Raw genomic sequence first — 17897 nt, forward strand, 5'->3', positions numbered from 1 at the left:
CGAGTGAAGGGGAGGCAGAACCGCTCCTCTCCTCCCCAACGGGGCACCTCTGTATCGCACACAGAATAGAGAAGGGCCTCTGGCTTCAGTACATATTTTTTTCAGTTTGCGTTTACTGCCAGCCCGGGGCTGAATACAAGCCACGGGATAATACGCACACACACACACAGATACACACACACGAGCCCCCTACCCCCTCCGTGTGCTCTCTTTTCAAATCTTCGAAGCGTTGCACCGGAATGCCTCCAACTCGTGCAGCGAAGGCGTCAAGTGGGGGGAAAGCGTCATTGGCAGCCGTGGTCCAGACGGCGTTCCGTGATGTCACGAACAGTTACCTTAATGCCAACAAGGAGAACATTCCGCCCGGGTACCTTAGCAGCGTCAATGGCGCTGCCGCTTTGGGGGGTGACCATAGAAGCGATGGCAGCGGCGCGTGCAACCCGAATGCATGCGGCGTAAGTAGAGGACGGCTGCTGCGAGACGCCGATTTTTGTTACACCCCTCTGCAGACAGACTTGGCGCGCACCGAAATCGAATACGCCTCGGATGCAGCAACGTGTGTCATGAGAGGGCCCGGCGCTGGTGCGACGCTGGTCACCGGATCGGCCGGTGCAGCGCGTGGCACGCCTACCCCGGTGACACCCAAGGGCAGGAGCGTTAGCAGCTGCGCCGCGGCAGCCGGAAATACCGGTGACGGCAGCGGCCTCGCCGGGGTCTTGCGAACACCCGGGCACAACACCGTTCAACACCCAGCACTGAGCAACGGCAACGCCGCTTGCAGGTTGATACCGCAGCGGCATCACGCCTTGAGCTCACCACATACCGCCGATACATCCGCTGTCTCAGCGACTCCCCATCAGAGCCGCCAGCGATCGTCTTGCGGGGTGAGAGCAACCCCGCTGCCGTCACCGATGTACGCGTCTTGGAATCGTGTTGCTGCCGCGACAAGCACCCCGGCAAGCGGCATGCAAGGCGATGGTGGGGGTGGTTCTCAGCCTTCATCGCAGCCATCGATACTGAGCACTCCCAACGGAGCCTGTCGGTCATGCGTCGCTGCGGAAGCGACGGTGGCGGCAGTAGGCACCCGCGCTCCACTTGACACGCCAGTTCGGCCGGAGGAGATTCCGCTCTTCTTCAACAACTCGTTCGAGTCCGGTTCTGAGTCACCCACAGGGGATGCAGTGGCAAGTGGGGGGCGCGGTGCCGCACTCACAACGCCGTACCGCACGTGCCACCTGCAGATGGCGGTGGAGGAGATGCTTCGAAACTGCTTGGACAGCTTCACCCCCACCAAAGGGTCTGACGCAAGCGGCGCCACCCCATGTGGATCGTGGCGCCGCCGGCAGCAGCGGCAGGCAGCCGGCGCGCACGCGTCCCCGCTCAACGCTTATGCGGCGCTCGAGTCGCTTCTCCCACCTGGGATGGGGGTGGCAGGGCGAAGCGGCTCGGACGCCTGGGCACCTGCGATGATGGGGTCCTCGACGCCAGGGCGGTTGACGGCGCTGCAGGGAGCGTTCGCGGAGAGCGACAGCGAGGATGCGTCGGCAACGCCGCTGAGCGATCGCGCATCAAGTGGGATGCCGTCTGCTGGCGTGCGCCGAGATCCGATGGTGTACTTTTCCACCACGGCCGTAGCGGCTTCGAAGAGCAGTGAAAGCTGGTGTGAGGTAGCGCGCAGCAACGAGGCTGATGCGGAGTCCCTCAGCAACGCGATCGCCGGCTGCGGTGCCTGCAGAGGTGCCGCCGAGTCTCTGTCGCAGCATTCGAGCGACACGCGCAGCGCGTTCGAATATAACTGCAGCGACGGCAGCTGCAATGGGCCAGACGTGCTCGCCATGCTTGCCGCAGCCGTTCAGCAGCAATATGCGCAGAGCTCTCGCCGCAGCTCCGAAGCGCGTCCGCAGAGTGCGTACAGCAGAGTGGGAAGCGTGGAGTCGGGTTCGCATGCCCTCTCTGAGCGCAATGTCGCCACCGCCTCCCAGCAGCAGCAGCAATCGACGACGCCACCGCCATCATACGACGATGCTGCACGTCACCAGAAGCCGTTGCGCCTCAGCGGCCACACGCATCTGGACTTCTCGGCGTCGTCATGCGCTACCGCCCCGCACGCACTTCCGCCGACTCGGCGCAGCCACCACCTTCCCCACGTCAAAGCCGCTGCAGGGTCGCTCATCGCCGTTGGGGGCCGCCGCGTTCCGGTCGACAAGCTGCACTTGCTTTCCATCAACGACGAACCGTCGCTATCGGCAATCTCGCCAACGGCCGGCCGTGCGGCCGCTATGGGGTCGTCGCGTGGCGGCCCAAAGGCACGCTCACAGCCGTCTTCGTCCTCAGCACCCCATCACGTTGAAGGACCGTCGATGCGGCGGGTCCCAAAGGCGAGTCTCGTGACCGTGACCCGCGCTGCTGCCACGGATGCAGATGCAGCGGCGCCAGTGGCAACCAGCTCGCGCGCTTCTGTACCGGACAACCGAAGCGGGGCCCCTCTCCCCACATCCTCCTCCTCGAACGTGTCGGAGGCGGCAGTCGCACGAGCCGTGGCCGCCGGCCCGTCGGCGCGTCGCCTTCCCCCCGCCATGGCTACCCAGCAGCGTCACAGCAGCGGAGATGCCATAGCTGGCGTTGCGGCTTTGAGCTCCGCTGTGAATCAGGAAGGTGCCCAACAGAGTAGTGAGGCGGACGTCGTAGCAGTGCTGCGGTTCTCGAAGGGTCAGACGATGCGATTCTTGACGAATCTGTCCTCCGCCGCGCTGGCGACCGCGAGGAGAGCCGTGACGCGCGGTCGTTCTAGTGCAAGACGTACGACTGCCTGCACTGCAACGCCCGTTTTGGCGTCTAGAATGCTGCTGTCAAGTGTGCAGGTGGGCAAGACATACCTCGCGCACGTGTACGCCGAGGGAAGCCCGCACGAAGGCTTATCCTACGAGGATGCTGGTGTGTGTGTGCAACTCATCACCCCCGCATCGTCGAACTACGCCGCGCAGCTAAACTGTGTGGATGGTGTGCTGCTTCGTACGGTGGAGGTCTTCAGTAACGAGGAAGACCGAAAGCAGCACGAGCGCGTGTTGTTGCAGCAGACAACGGCGTACATTGAGTGCGAGCGCCAGTTCAAGTTCTCCAGCCTGCCCTTTCAGCTGGAGTCTATTTACTTTACCTTCGACGGAAGTGTGTGCGTTGTCTTTTACCGTGTCGTGGCCGCCGCTGATGGGTCGTTATCTTCCACATCGCATCGCCACACGAACACTTCGCGTGTGGTGCGCGAGCTTCAGTTGCACTTGAACTGCCGCGTTGTTCTCAAACAGTGCTAGCGCAGGGGATGCCACGAGAAACAAAAATGTGTGTGGCGAGACGGCACCTCCGCTGTACAGACGAAAAAAAAATATGCGTGCAGATGTGTTTGTGTTCGCTCTGTCTTCTCCATCTGTCGGGTCATTCAGTGGCAGTCGATAGGTTGCTGACTGCCTGAACGCAGAAAGCAGCGCCTTCCGCAGTACTTTCCAATGGAGTGCGTGTACGTGTGTGTGTGCGCGTGGGTGTGCGTGCGTGGGTGCTCTTCTCTCTCTGGCCCTCTGCCTCTCCGTGTGCACATCTGCAGTTTGCAAATCGACGTGTGCACGGCAGCGCATCTGAGAAAGAGGGAATGTAATGTAGGTGGCGAGCAATCTTCTGGCTACAGCCCCCCCTCCACAGACATACACACACACATACACGTACACAAAGACACGCAGGCAGCTCGTCAGGCGCGTCGCTGCGGGTGGCGCGGGACAGAGGCGGCGCGTTTCTGTTGCTTCACTGTTTGTTTTTGCGCTCCTGACGTCGCACACAAAGCGCCTTTGGTCGTCTGACCTGCCGCCGCTGCAGTTGAGGCAGCCGCTGGCAGGATGTATGGAGGAGGAGGCTTGCTTGTAAACTGGGAGGCAGCTGTAGTCTACTGCTTGCTCGCGCTTACTGTGCGTATTCCTCCAGCCCACCAAGACGCTGCACACGCACGCACACCCGTACGCTTCTGTTGTACGGCGTTGCCTTCATGAATCCATAGATGCATCTTGAGGGGGAGAGAGGGGAGATGAGGGTGGAAGGTGAGGTAGAGCAACTGTGGGGGGAGGACATCGGGGTAAGAATCTCTAAGGTGGATGCGCGTGCGGCGAACAGACGCTGGCTGTACGGCCAAGGGTGTGCATTACACGTCTGGCCCTTCTCCCTGCGACGATAGAGCAGTGCCGCTGTTTGTTGCATAAGGCAAGGAAGGCAGCGTGTGCTGTTTGTGTTGCCATTCCGAAGCGAAGGGGATGCAGCCGCGCATACACAGGTTTGCGCCTCCGCACCTCTTTTTTTTTCTTGGGTGCCATCGCCGAGGCTGTTATCTCGATCTCTTTCCTCGAGCCACCCCCACTTGGGCTACTCTCCTCATCTTATCCTCAACACTGTTCATAGAATCACCAAGATACATTTCACCCACGTTGTGCGTCGTGTGTTGCTTTCAATATCTTAGATCTCAAATAACTTTGGCTGACTTCTTTTTTTTCGTCTTCGCTGTTTTGTGAGCACTAGCAGTGGTGGAGAGAGAAGGAATAGCTGAGGGCGATTGAGTGCGTGTGCGTGCTTATGCATACTCAATCGCCCTCTTGACAGTAATGCCATTTTTTTCCCGCTTTTCTCAGGCTCTTTTTTGTTCGTTCGAGCTGTTGTAGGTTCCTGTCAATATGCCGTGAAGTGTCATTCGATGCCACACCCGCGCGTGTCGCTCTATTTCTTCACCTCCTTTCTTTTTCGTTCGCGCTCACGCTAGCTCGCTCGACTCCGGCTCTCGACCGCCTTCTTTCCAGTTCCTTTGTGTTCCGTCTCAATGACAGATTTTTCTGGCGCGTAAATCTGTACCCGACCGGAGTTGTATGTGCGCGTGCTACATGTCTCTATTTTCTATTGCTTGTTCGCTAGTCCTTCAATTTAGATCTGTTTAGATGCACCGGTCCGCCCATTACCACACGCGCACGCACACATTGGGGGGGGGAAGGGGCAGAGGGAGGAGTAGGAGAGTGGATAGGGTGCGAATGAGTGAGTGAGAGACGTTGTGGCCGGCAGACGTGCTGCTGCCCGCTCTTTTTTGACATTTTTTCCCCTGCCTCTCCTCTCTCAAGGGCGCATTACCCGGTGCCCTCTAATGTGCGTGCCTTTCGCCGTCGTCTCTTTTTCTCCCCCCTCTTTTCCTCTTTCGGCTGTGATTTGATATATATATATATTTATTTATGTAGAGACGTGCATATTAGACAGACCACAGGCTTCCTCCCCCCTCTCTCCCTCTCGCGTTGGCTTGCTCGCCGGCCGTCCCTGGCACCTTGAATGACACAGATACGTTCTCAGGTCGAGCATCTTTGCGTTGCTTGCACACTGTGGCTTGATTCTTGCTTGCTTTGTAAGCGCCAAAGTCCGCCGCAGCTGATGGAAGAAGATTCTCTGTGTGCGAGCTGCGGTGAGGCACAGAACGAGAAAACAGCAACAGGAGCAGCAGGAGGAACGGGTCCCTGCATTTGTAGCGTGTCTGCGGTGCTATTCTCTGCCACGCGATTTGGTGGACTCGTTCATCAGCTCAGTGCGTTGTTTATCGCGGAACATTTTTTCTTCTACATACATACATACATATATATATTTCTTCCTTTGTTTTACATCCTGACAGCAGAGCGCAGACACTCCCTCCCTTCCCCTCCCCTCTCCCCCATCTCTTACATACACATATATACATGTATGTGTATATATCGATGTGTGTGTGTATGTATATATATAGGGGTGTGTGAGTAGAATGGCCTCTCGCCATACCTTTGATGGACTGCGTGTTAGCCAGTGTACTGCATGGCAGAAGGGCGGGCACTGACTCCTCCGTTATTTGTTTTTGTCTGCGTGAGTGGCCTCCTTCTCTTGCGGGCGGACTTCTTCACGGCTCGTGTGTTGCTCGTGAAGCTTCCATTTGTTGTTGGGATCATCCCTGCCGACCTCCTCCTGACGGGCGTTTTTATGTGCTGCTCTCTCTGCGCCATCCTTAATGCTTGCGCGCAGGACAGCTGGCGACTGCCAAGAGGGGCGGTGGTGGTGGGGTGAGGCTCATCGCTCTCCCTTCTTATCCTCTGCACTAATAGGAATCCTGATATATATAGGTCTGGGTGTGTATGCGCCTGTAGGGTAGGTTTGCTGTTGTGACCACCGTGAACGGTCCCGTTGTTGCCAAAATGGTGTGCTCTTGCCGATACACTTATAGCCCCTCTCTTGTTCTCCGTAACCGCGATGGCCCCCTTCTTCTTTCCCTTTGTGCTTTCCACAGTGGTGCTGGCGGTTCGTCCCACCGACCGCCCCCCTCCCCCATCTCTCAGTGCGCTGGTAACCAAGCAAAGGAGCGGGTGAGAGATGGAAGCGCAGAGAGCCGTACCCCTCTCCTTCCTTCCCCTCGCACGGGGTGCGGCAACGACGAGAGAGGAAAAAAAGTCTGCGGAAGTGGAAAGGGGGTTTGAGCAGATGTGCACCATCGCCATGATGCCGTTGCGGCGCACATGAGGTGCTTGCACTCCCCCTCTCAATTATCCTCAGCTTGTGCGAGTGCTTCTAATGTGGAGGCGGGCCATCCAGGACAGAAATGCGTACCTAAGGACATGTGTGATGAGGCTTTGGGTTGGGGAGACGCGTCGGGGATGGGGCGGGGGAGGATCCGACCGCCGTCGTCCGCGTCTCCTGTTTACTGTACGGCCGACATAGAAAAAGACACCATGCTCATCTCGGTGAACTTTCTGCTGGAAGGCAGCTTCGCGTCTCTGAAGAACATTGCTCGCGTGGCTGCTGCCTCGTGGAAGAATCGACAGAGTAACGCATTCCTGCCAATGCGGCTTTGGTGCCTTCATCTGGCGAATGCCCCGCCGCCCCGCCTTTCGTTCCTCTCCTCTTCCTCTTCTCTGCAGGCGCACAAGGCGCGTCCCCTCCTACACACTCGCAGGCGCAGACTACTACCGCGAGCGCTATCAGCGAACCCACTCCGTGCGCCCCTGCTGCGCGTGTACCGAACTCGTCATCTTTCCTAGGAAGCCTCTGCCCCCTCTCCACTTTCTCCTTGGCCCCGCTGTCATGGCGGTCTTGTGAGCAGTCGGTGTCCGAGACGCGCTCGGCCGTGGATGCGATCACCAGGTGGCGTCGCCGCACTACCCGAATCCGGCTTGGTGGCTGAAGTCGCAGGCAACCGCGTTTATTCTGGCGGCGCTGCGGGGCCTTGGCTGCCCCCCTCACCCCGCGCAAGAGAACACGCACCCCGCACCGACATCTGCTGTAGCAGACGTGACTGGCAGCGCTGATGCCCGACGGATTGGGTGCATGAAGCACCGACATCGATGCGCTGCCGCTGGAAGAGCAGGTGTGCGTGCCGTTCAAGTCACGGAGTAAGGGCGTGTGGTGCACGCAAGCGGAGTCGACATGTACGCAGCGATAGCGTCGCGCGCGTACCAGGCAGGCATACGGAGCAGCGCATGGCTCATCTTTCGGCTTGCGGAGGAATTGCTTCCCTGTGGCGCAAAGGCGTTGGCTGCTGCTAGGGAGAGGAGGGGGGAGGTGCGAGCAGGCTTTTCGGCACGCACTGCTTCCCGCAGTACGAGGAGGGCGCCATTGGGCTGGTACCCGGTATCACGAGCTATCGGGACTTCTTCATGAGTGATGATGTGCGGTCGGGGCGGCCCAGCGCCGTCGCCTCAGCTGCCTGCGAGCCCCGTGCCGATTGCTGCCGAAGCCATCATAGCAGCGCAGACGGTGGCAGCGCAGAAAATTGGCCTGAGAGTGGCGACTGCTGTGCCGACCGCGATGAGGACTGGACCGGGAGAGGGCCATAGCGTGTTCCTCGGCGAGGAAGCTGATGGGCTCTATGTGGTCGCGGGACAACACCGTATGCGAGCAGGTGCCGCACGACGCTTAGCGTCCCTGGTCGAGTACTACTGCTGCTCCCGGTGCGGCTGCTGCAGAGAGCTTTGCCCCAGGGCACGACTGTTGCGTCAAGGACCATGAGGTGAAGGCGCGGACGTGGCCTGCTGGCGAGCGCGCAACTGGTGCCGCGAAAGATGGGCCGCTCGAAAGCTGCTGGTACGTATGGTGGTGAGTAATTTGGTGCGCGCCAGCGGAAGGGGCATAGCTGCTTCCTGAGGCTGGGCACGAGTCCGCGTGTTGCTTCGCGACTGCGAGGCGCAGCACTCCGTCGAAATCTGGTGATGATGAGGCAATCTTGAGGTATACCGGCTTCCACACGGGCTATGCTTACGATAAGGCAAGTGCGTAAAGGTGCTGAAGTCGGCAGGGCACGCCGATGACAAGGAAAAGAGCTAAGGCGCGTGCTAGGCACACGGCGCGTTGCTTAACCAGAGGTGGCTGAACACCTTCAATGTGGAGGAGGGTACGCGTGCCGCATTGTGCCTTCCACGCTTATTTCCTTTCGAACGATGTCGCTTCGCGCAGATGCCTGCTCACTCCCGTTTCGGCATTGCTCTCTTCCACTGCTTACCTCTGAAGAGAAACGGAGGTCGGCAGGGGACGTGGCTGCGCGGCCATTTAGCGGATCGACTGCAGTCGTGCCACGGACAGCCGGCGCTGTGTATGCGCTTTGACGTTTGGTGCTGCAGAGCGTCTTTTCGTCTTCTGGTACATGTGGGACGGCAGTACCTCGCCGCTTACACTTTCATCGCCGTGTACATCTCCAGCTGACGTGCGTGCGCCGCTGAAGCGGGATGGCTGTTTTTGTGTAGGAGGCGGTGTGGCCGCGTATTCTCAGCACACCGTACTGCTTTCACTTGAGAAAGAAGCCGCTGAACGCCTCTTACCCTGTGCGCCCTCCCCTCCCCTCCTCCTCCAAGCCTCGTTGCAAGAGGACGTGGGGTGTGTGGGCACTGTGAGGGGTGGGAAGAGCTCGTTTTTTCTTCTTCCCTCTCTCACACTACCATGACAGCGGGAGAGAAGAGGAGGGGGTGGGTGGGTGGGAGCGCCTTCGCCAACGGTATTGCAGCGTCCCATGCCCCGTTTTCTGTCGTGCTCAGATAGCCAAGATGGCGCGCTACGTCAGCGAGTGTGCCGAGACGACTGCCTTGCGCCCGTGCCCCATAAGCCTGTGTGAGCGCCAGAGGGCCGAGAGAGGAGTGGGGCTCACCTCACGTTCTCAGGCAGAGGAAGTGGACAGATTGGAAGCAAGCCGACCGACGAGTACAAAAAAAAGAAAAGCCCCATTGCAGGCGTCTCGTGCACGCTCGGAGGCGACTGCACAGAGCCCCGCTGATTGCGCTGCCGCATTTGCCTGTGTGCTGCGATGAGCGTGGAGGCACACCATCGCGTATCCGTTGCCCATAACGAGCTCCTACGCCACAACACCCACTCTATTCATAACAGACGGAATAAGCGTGCGCGTGCACACATACACACACATACACATACACGCTCAGGCAGGCCATCACCAAATAGTGGCGCACTACGGCACTTGAGGGTTAGAGGGGGGAGCACAGGCAACACACACGTTGTGCCCGCCCCCGTACCCAGCTCTGCACTCACCGATTTTGATGATCGACGGTGCTGCCATCAGCCAAGGTCATCCGCCAGAGGCCTAAGGAACCAGCCACCATGTGCCGCTGTGTTTCCCTTCTGCGGTCACACGTTCTTCATTGAAGCAACTCTCTCAGCCTTTCATTTCTTCGAGGCCCTTACTGCGTCTTTTTGACGCGCGGTTCACCTGCCGCACTGCCATCAGAGACGCGCTCTGCCCTTGTCTCGCGCCGATTTATCTTCTTCCCTTCAGTAGGGAAGCGCTCTCCGCGTGACCTTGCCGGGGGAAGAGGGTCATGGGAGTACCGCTCGAGTCGCGCGTGGCTTCGTGCACACGCTGGAATCTCCCGCGACTGCAGTCCTGCACGATTTCACATGCACGTCACTTCCTCTTGCCCGCACGCTTCCTTTTCTTTCCGTTTGCTGGGCCGGCTGCGCACATACGGCATACTCCCCCATACCGCTTTTCCACCCCTCCCGTCAGAACAAGCACACTCCCACACACAAACGCTCCACGTTAGAGGCACCCAGCGCTTTACCTGCTGCGTGTCTGCGTGCGTCCACCCCCTCCCCCCTCCCCCTCCTCTCTCCTCTGACGGTTCTTGCTCAACTCGCGTGCTTCTGTTTTCCCAGTGCTGCACCCTGTGATACCGCGCTGCTTCTGCATTAGGACGCTTGCTGCCTTCTGTGACTTGACCTTCTCCTTTCGCTTTCCGCGCATCCTCTTGCTGGTCTTCACCACACTGCTTTGGTGCGAAAGACATGCCCAGCTCTTCGAAGCCAGAATACTTCGTCGTCAACCAGCAGGAGCAGTCTGATGCGGTTGGCTTGACGGTGGCCAGGACGGTTCAGGCCGCTAGTACTGCCACTCGCCCGTGGCACTACGGATTGTGTGTAACCTGTACCGAAATGAACTCGTGCCTGGAGTGCTACTTCTGCACAGTGTGCCAGCTCAGCCGCCAGTTCAACGTGTTCTACAACGGCAAACCAGAGCTGCACCTTCCTGTCTGCCTGCTGGTGGCCGGACTGAACCTGGCTGGTGTCCCCTCCATCTTTGCGCTCGAGTTCATCTTACGTTCGGACGTCCGCCGTCGCTACGGCATCGATGGCAACGTGTTGAGCGATTGTTGCGTGTCGTGGCTTTGCGGGCCGTGCGCGGTGCAGCAGCAATTCCTGGAGATGACGTCTCTGGGCCTTTGCCCCGGTGTGAGCATGTGCTGCGTCGCCCCTATGATACCAGAGGCGCCTGTAATGCTCTAAGCCGTGAAAGGGGCCCCTACAGGGCGGTCACCACCGCCGCTCTTCTTCCTGAGTCGTGATGGCTGTGTCTCCATGCCCCTCCCTCCCTCTCACGCTCGTTTCGTCGTTGTTGCAGCCTTTCATCGTCTTCTCGAAGTGAGTACCTCCGCTCGCCCCCCTCCTCTGCACTCTTCCTCGCGCCACTTGTCGCGTCTTCTTCCCACGATTCCTCTCTGTTTCTCCGCCTCGACTTGTCGTCTCCCATCTCCCTTTACCCTTGAAGAAAATATTTGCTTCGCTGTCTCTGTTGGCTGCCCCTTTGGCCATGCCCTCCCCCCTCCCCCCTCTCTCCCTCTTCCCCTCTCTCTCGTTGCCAAGCAACGTTGCCCACTATTTCCCCTCCTCCCCTCTCTCGATCTCTCATGCAGCCTCCACATGCGCTCACACGTACGGAAGGTCACTGCGACCGCCGTCGCTCGTGCGAAGGGGAACCGAATGAAAAAAAATACCGCATCGTATAATACATCTGTATGCCGTTTGTCGAAGATCATGTGTGTGTGTGTGCGAGCTCACTGATGCGCGGGCTTTGACGCGCTTCTTTTCTCCGCCGTCCCGTCCCCTTTCACCCTTTTTTTTCGTGCTTGTGAATGAAAGAAGCAGATGAGAGGCGTGGGCCTACACCCCATCGCCTCGTCTTCCCTCACCCACCCCTCCTCTCCGACTCTTTCGATCTGATCCCCCATGGTCTTCCTTGCCTCCTCCGCCTCCTCCTCCTTGCACCCCTCTCCATTCCTGCGCACACTAATCAACACAGGCGCCACCTCCTCACCCCTTTTCTTTGTGTGTGTGGATTTTTTTCAGTTTGAAACCTATCGAGTGATTCTCGAGTGCACCGTTTCGCCGTGGCGATGATGGTGCCCTTGCCTTACCTACGCTCCTCTCCCTCTCTGCCTCGCACCTCACCGTTCTTTTTTGTCGCAGCCTTCCCCCGACATGCCTTGCCTGTTTCGCACACCCTTCTCCTCTTTGTGCGCGGGCTTTCCGGGAGGGAGCGCGGGTGAGGTCCAATGTTGAAACGGGCACACCGCACACAGAGAGTGAGGGGTATGCGTGAGGGTGGGCAATAAATAGTGCAGCAGGGCGTAACGGTGGTAGCTGCTCTTGATTTTGCTTTGTTCGGACCTTGTGGCCTGCCTGCAGAGAGGATGATGGTGGCTCCGCACACGAAGCATGCTCGTGCATCGAAGGCCAGCATTGCACTCTGCGTGACTCTGTGCAAGTTGTGCGAGAGGCGCCATGGAAGGGAGGGAGGGAGGGTGAGGGTATTGTGCCACCGCTGCGCGCGTGAGCGCAGTGGTGCGTTGTGAAACACAGAAACAATACAAAGGAGGGGCAGTCTCGGCGCTCTTTACTGAGCTCTCATCGCGGCGCCAATGATGGAGCTGCGACCCGATGCATTTGGGGTCAGCTGTGCGGTTGCCGCCTTCGCTACGGCGCTTTTGTCTTGTGTCCCTTTATCCATCCGCGCATGGGCACGAGCTTCTCTCTCCCTCTTACACTTACACCCACACATACACACCTCTTCTCACTCCTCCTGCCTCCCCCACCGCTCCCTCGACCGGAACAGAAAGGCACCCGAGGCGAAAGCGCGTTCATTTTTCGGTTGCTTTCCAGTTCACCACATACACGGCAGAAGGGGGACCGGCACGTCGGATACGGAGGAGCCGCACGGAATAGCGCTGGCAAGGATACTGCACCTTGTGTCGCCCCACTCCCTCGAGTGGCCACCACACAACCGCCATTGGACCTGAAAACGGAAACGAAGATTCCGGACTGAGCTCTTTCATCGGAAGCCGCATCGGGCCCTCCTTAGCATGCGTTCGCAGAATGGCTATGGTGCCCCTGCAGCCCCTGGAGGCAGCAGGGGCTGCACAGGTTCCACGGGCCCCGCTGCTTCAACTCGCAGTCGCTCCACTGGCCGCATCCCTGGGGCCGTGCGTGATGGCGTGGCGGGGGCGGCACGCAGCGGCGGTGGCCGGCTCAGAACGTCTTCTCCGTCTACCACAGCTGTTGCTGGCCGCGGCGCCCTATCTGTCGCACGAGGGGCCACCTCCACTCGTCCCATATTAGGCGGTACACGACTCGACTCTTCAGCAGGGGTGCTTGACGCCGGCGCAGGACGCGCTGCGAAGCGCGATGCCATTCAGGCAGAGATGGACGCGTTAGCGGACGACTTCTTCGGCTCTGTGCCCTCCCAAGCCCCCGGGGCTGCTACTGTTGCCACCAGGGCATCGGCGCGCGACGCCTCTACTGACAGCCCCTACTTTCGAGCCGTTGCTGGTAACGGCCTGACGGCAGACACGCTGCGCTCGACCACTTCGTGGTACGAGGGACCGGCTGATCCGGCTGGCCGTAGCTTTGACGCCTCGGACAGCAACCTGCTTTGCATGGACGTGCTGGTGCCTTCAGCTGCAGCGTATGGCACTGTGGGTAGCGCTTCTACTGTCCGCATGTTGGGGGCGGTGCCGCCGTCAACCTTCTCTCCGCTCTGCGTGATCGGGTCAGCGGATCACGGACTGAAGGTGTTCGATCTGCGCACGATGCGGGAGCTGAAAACGCTGTACACTAAAACGTGCGGGCACACGGAGTGGGTCACGGCGTGCCGCTTCTTGTCAGGCAGCCGGGTGATATCTGGCGGCATGGACAGCAAGTTGTGTCTGTGGAGTGACGTCATCCGCGGCGGACCGGCGCGGTGTGTGGACCTTCTAGGGCATACAGGCAGCATCAGCCAAGTGGAGGTGAGCGAGAGCCACGGCCGGCCCATTGCCATGAGCGCGAGCTACGATAGGACGATGCGCATTTGGGAGCTAAGTGGTGCGGCGGGCGGGAGGCAGGTGGGCTGTCTTAGCGGCCACAAAGGCCCCGTAACCCACTTCAGCTGGTTCGAAACGGAGGTGCTCTCAGGAGATCGGCAGGGCACCATAAAGCTGTGGGACGTGGAGACAGCTCAGTGTCACCTGACTACCTCGTCAAAGCGCGGCCAAATCGGCTCTTTGGGTCACCTTGTGCACCCTGACGTTGGGCGCCTCGCCCTCTTCGGCGACCAGGGTGGCGTGCTCACCATCCTGGACGCGCGCGGGCCACCCTCGGCAAAGCCCGTCTTCCAGGACGTTCTACATCGAGGGGGAATGGTGACGTTTATTCGGACGCCCTCTCCTGCGGCGGTGTCGGCCCCTCTTATTGTAACGTGCGGCGCCGACAAGCGCATCGTCGTGCGAGATGCCCGCAACAACTTTGCAGAGGTGTGTGCCATCACCGACCACGACGACTTTGTTTACTCGGTGGAGCTGATCGGCAACCTCCTTCTCTCCGGTGCCGGCAACGGTCGATTGCTTGTGCATAGCGTCGAGACGGGAGAGCTGCTGTATGAGCTGAGGGCGAATGCGGCAGCTGTGCGCGAGATGTTTGCGTCGCCGTCAATGCTCGTCGTTGCCGGGGACGACGGCAAGGCAAAGGTGTTTGATTTCATGTAGAGTAAAAGGGCGGTCATCTGCTTCAGGACGAGGGGCCTGAGAGGATACGCAGGCAAGCGCGAGGACTACTTGCCGCCACGGAGTGCTCTTGTGTGTGCATCTACAAAGTTGCCGGGGGCCGGTGGAAGGCTGATGGATCGATGGGTCGAGTAGATGCAGGCGAGCATATGAAGAAGAAAAGTGTCTGTGTGTGTGTGGGGGGCATATCGATGGAACTGAAATGCAGGATGACAGCAGAGCCGAATAGATACATATATACATATAGATATATATGTATGTATGTATGCCTTTCTCTCTCTCTCTGTGTATGTGTACGCCCTTGCACCACTTGCTGCAAGGGGGCTCAGTGCGCTTCTTTCTCTGTATCAGAGAGAGGGGATGGGGTGGGGAAAAGGAAAGGGAGGCGGAGCGCTGCGCCTTCTCACGGTCTGCGCCTCTCTGTTTGAAAGTGCTTTTTTTCTTCGTGTTCCCCCCTTTTTTCGCTCTGAGGGGACCCGCCCGGCGTTGCGAGGGAGGCGCAGAGGTGCAGAGAAGAGGGATACACGAAGGAAGAAAGAGGCGCGCGCGTCACAGCACAGCTGAGACGTTCTCATGGTGGAGAGGAGGAATCCATACACACCCCATCTGTAGGGTCCACGAAAACACCATTCGATGGCCCACCGGTACGCATGGGCGCAACGGCCAGCGGTCGAGTCCTTGAGAATTCAACCCCTCGGCGATGTCGAGGCAGCCATCCCTTCTGCGGTGCACGTGCACCGCAGAAGGGATGGTGGGTGAGTGGCAGCGTTGTAAGCGAAGCGACATCGCGATTTCTGAGTGGCACCTGCTCTTCCTTTCCACCTTAAACAGTACATATGCCACCCACACCTGTGACTAAAGGCAACCGTACATGAAGTATACCTTTTTGCCACCAAAGTTTCAGCTGATAGCACCACCACGTAGAGGCGGGTGTCGACGCCAAGCACAAAAGCAGCTCCGCCCCTCCGTAGATATTCTGCTGCTGCTGCCAAGGCGTGTGGCAGCTGAGACGATCCTCAGCCTTTGTGCTTGTTCATGTGTTATCGTGCCTCTGGCGCCGTGGCTTTCCTCTTTCTGCACATTCCGCGCATGCCTGCACGTTAGTCGCGCGCTTCCCACAGTGCGGAGTGTTCCTTCCTTTGTATACCAAACAGCATGCGCACACACGCGCAGATACACACACATACACCGATGTACAGAAACGACGAGAACGTTTGCGACGGATCAAAGAAAAAAACAAGAGACGAAGGGCTCAACAGAGGCACTAGTGCCACCGTACTGCTGTTACGCCTCATTGCTATTCGGTTGCGTGGATGCCTCTCTCCTTCCCTTGACCTTTTCTTCACGTCTGCGTCTACGAATGCGCCTCAGCGCTTCGCACTAGTTCGCGTCACTCTTTTTTTAAGTCTCTTCCCTTTTTACGGAGGTGCCCCCCTTCGCCTCACAGGCTTCTGTTCGTTCGCACGTACCCTTTCCATACTAACCCCCGGTGACCTCCTGCATCCGCCATCGCCAGCGAAGTGCCCCTACCCTCTAAACGGTGCCAGGAGAGCAATAAGGAGAACAGAACCAGCGCGCTGAAGCGGCTTTAAACGACTGCTACTCCACTTAGAACGGTCTCTGACGAAACCTCCCCCTCCACAATCTGTGTGGTGACGCATATTACAGCGTCAGCGGCCCCCTGCACCTGCGCACGCAAGACTATGCGCATCAGCCCCATGGTGCAGCTGCGAATGCCTTGTGCCACCCAGAGGGTACCCATAAGGTCGCTCTGCTATCATGCTTCCTCTGTCGTAATCTTGTCAGTGAGAAACGGTGCGCCTCGTCGCTTCGATCTCCGGCTGATACGAACTGAGTTGCACATGAGTTTCGGAAATGCAACGCAGACAACGCCACGGGCAACAGCAAACGTCGCTTAAGGGGCGCCATCAGCATGGTGGGGGGTGAAGGGCAACGGCGCGAGGGGGGGAAGGGGACTCCCCTTGGGGTTTGGCAGATGCCTATCCCCTTCTCCCCCCTGCTGCATGGGCACTGCTGCACACAGCCCGGCGCGCTACTGTCCTGGCTCTCGTCTGCTGTGCCAGCCACATAACGAGGCTGTGGCGAATCGGAGCAGAGGTGGGGGTAGAGCGGCGACCGTCGTTTCCCTTCCCCAACGCTTCTGCAGGTGAAAGTGGGCGCCTGCTGTGCCCCCTCTTTCCGCGCAGTAGGGCGGGCGAGTGGGCGTGTGCTCAGCAACGGGCCGGCCTCCCCCTCTCCCTCCTACACGAGCACACAGGCACGCGCATGCATGCGCAGGCCCGTTTGGATAGCGCACGGCTGGCTGTCTCCCGCCTCCCGTCTTGGACACCCTCCCCGCCGCTTCCATGCACTCCTTCATGTCTCTCTTCCCCTTTCTTCCCTCCCGCTGCCTCCAAACGCCATTCTACGCAGCTGACGCGCATTGATCCTCTTTGCTCCTCTCCTCGCAGAAAGAAAACCGCCCGCTCTCGTCTCTCACCCTTTGTCTCGCTTTGGCGCCCTCTCTCCACCCCCCACACCGCCTTCCCTGCCTCTTCCGATTGTGCCTCCCTCTCGCGTGTGCATCTGCGGCTGCAGTACCCTTGCAGCGCCCGTGGCTCTCTCCTGGCCTTGCGTCTTCCTCTCTGCCATTGTCTCTCTGTGCGCGGCTCATTCTGGTGTCCCCCTCTCTTCGTGTATCTCCATCTCTCTCCTGCATTTATCTTGCCCACATCCCACCCCGCTCCCCATCCGCGAAGCCGCCACGCGCAACACGTGTGCCTGCCGCCTCGCCCTTCATTTTGTCGATCCTTTCTCGCTCTCGCTCTCTTTGCTTTCTTTGTATTACCGCTGACCCATTTGACACTCTTCCCTTTGAGGCTCTGCCTGTTCCTGGCGACTCTGCGCACAGTGCCGCGCTCGCATATACCTCTGTACACACATTGACATACAGAGGTGTACACACATATCCGCTGCGGTGGGTGCAGTCTCTGTTGTTCCGGTTCTCGTGCACGCAGCCTCCTGCAACGCAACGCAACCATGCAAGCGCAGCCTCCAAGCAAGGGCCCTGGCAATGACGGTAACGCGTACAAGCCGCCGTACAAGCAGCAGCCGATGCCCGGACCGGCCGTCAACCCTAACATGGGCGACCCTGCACGGCAAAGACAAAGCGGGTTGTGGCACTATTCCCTCTGTGTGTGCTGCGAAGATATGGACTCGTGCTGCGAGGCGTGCTACTGCTTGCCCTGCCAGGTGAGCCGGCAGTGCAATATGTTGCATCACAATGTCCCTCAGATAGATTATGCGTACTGCCTGCTGATGACCTTCTGCGACCTGTACATATTTTTCTTGGGCGTGACGTGCGTCTTTGTCAGCGAGACGCGTCGTCTGGCGCGCGAGCGGTACGGCATTGCCGGCACTACGTGCGAGGATTGCTGCATCAGCTACTGGTGTCGCACCTGCTCTACTCAGCAGGTGCTGCTGGAGATGACTGTGATGAACGACTTCCCAGGCGCCACATGCTACGACGCTGCTCCCCAGCCGAATCGCAGCGAGATGGTCTAA

General features: G+C 59.1%; 4 protein-coding genes across 4 annotated transcripts; all 4 read left to right on the forward strand.

Annotated features, from left to right (window-relative positions):
* Nucleotides 1–239: 239 nt before the first annotated feature.
* On the forward strand, nucleotides 240–3308 carry LSCM1_03761 (uncharacterized protein; the record flags this gene model as incomplete). The annotated part of the gene is made up of 1 exon (XM_067321294.1): nucleotides 240–3308. One exon carries the CDS (start codon nucleotides 240–242, stop codon nucleotides 3306–3308), a length of 3069 nt encoding a protein of 1022 aa, XP_067176662.1.
* A 6997-nt stretch (nucleotides 3309–10305) lies between these two features.
* Nucleotides 10306–10803, forward strand: LSCM1_03762 (uncharacterized protein; the record flags this gene model as incomplete). The annotated part of the gene is made up of 1 exon (XM_067321295.1): nucleotides 10306–10803. The coding sequence occupies one exon, from the start codon at nucleotides 10306–10308 to the stop codon at nucleotides 10801–10803; it is 498 nt and encodes a 165-aa protein (XP_067176663.1).
* A 1853-nt stretch (nucleotides 10804–12656) lies between these two features.
* LSCM1_03763 (uncharacterized protein) lies at nucleotides 12657–14315 on the forward strand (the record flags this gene model as incomplete). The annotated part of the gene is made up of 1 exon (XM_067321296.1): nucleotides 12657–14315. The coding sequence occupies one exon, from the start codon at nucleotides 12657–12659 to the stop codon at nucleotides 14313–14315; it is 1659 nt and encodes a 552-aa protein (XP_067176664.1).
* A 3057-nt stretch (nucleotides 14316–17372) lies between these two features.
* On the forward strand, nucleotides 17373–17897 carry LSCM1_03764 (uncharacterized protein; the record flags this gene model as incomplete). Its single annotated transcript, XM_067321297.1, has 1 exon — nucleotides 17373–17897. One exon carries the CDS (start codon nucleotides 17373–17375, stop codon nucleotides 17895–17897), a length of 525 nt encoding a protein of 174 aa, XP_067176665.1.

Source organism: Leishmania martiniquensis, chromosome 30, assembly GCF_017916325.1.
Source record: "Leishmania martiniquensis isolate LSCM1 chromosome 30, whole genome shotgun sequence".
In the NCBI taxonomy this organism is placed as follows: Eukaryota; Euglenozoa; class Kinetoplastea; order Trypanosomatida; family Trypanosomatidae; genus Leishmania; species Leishmania martiniquensis.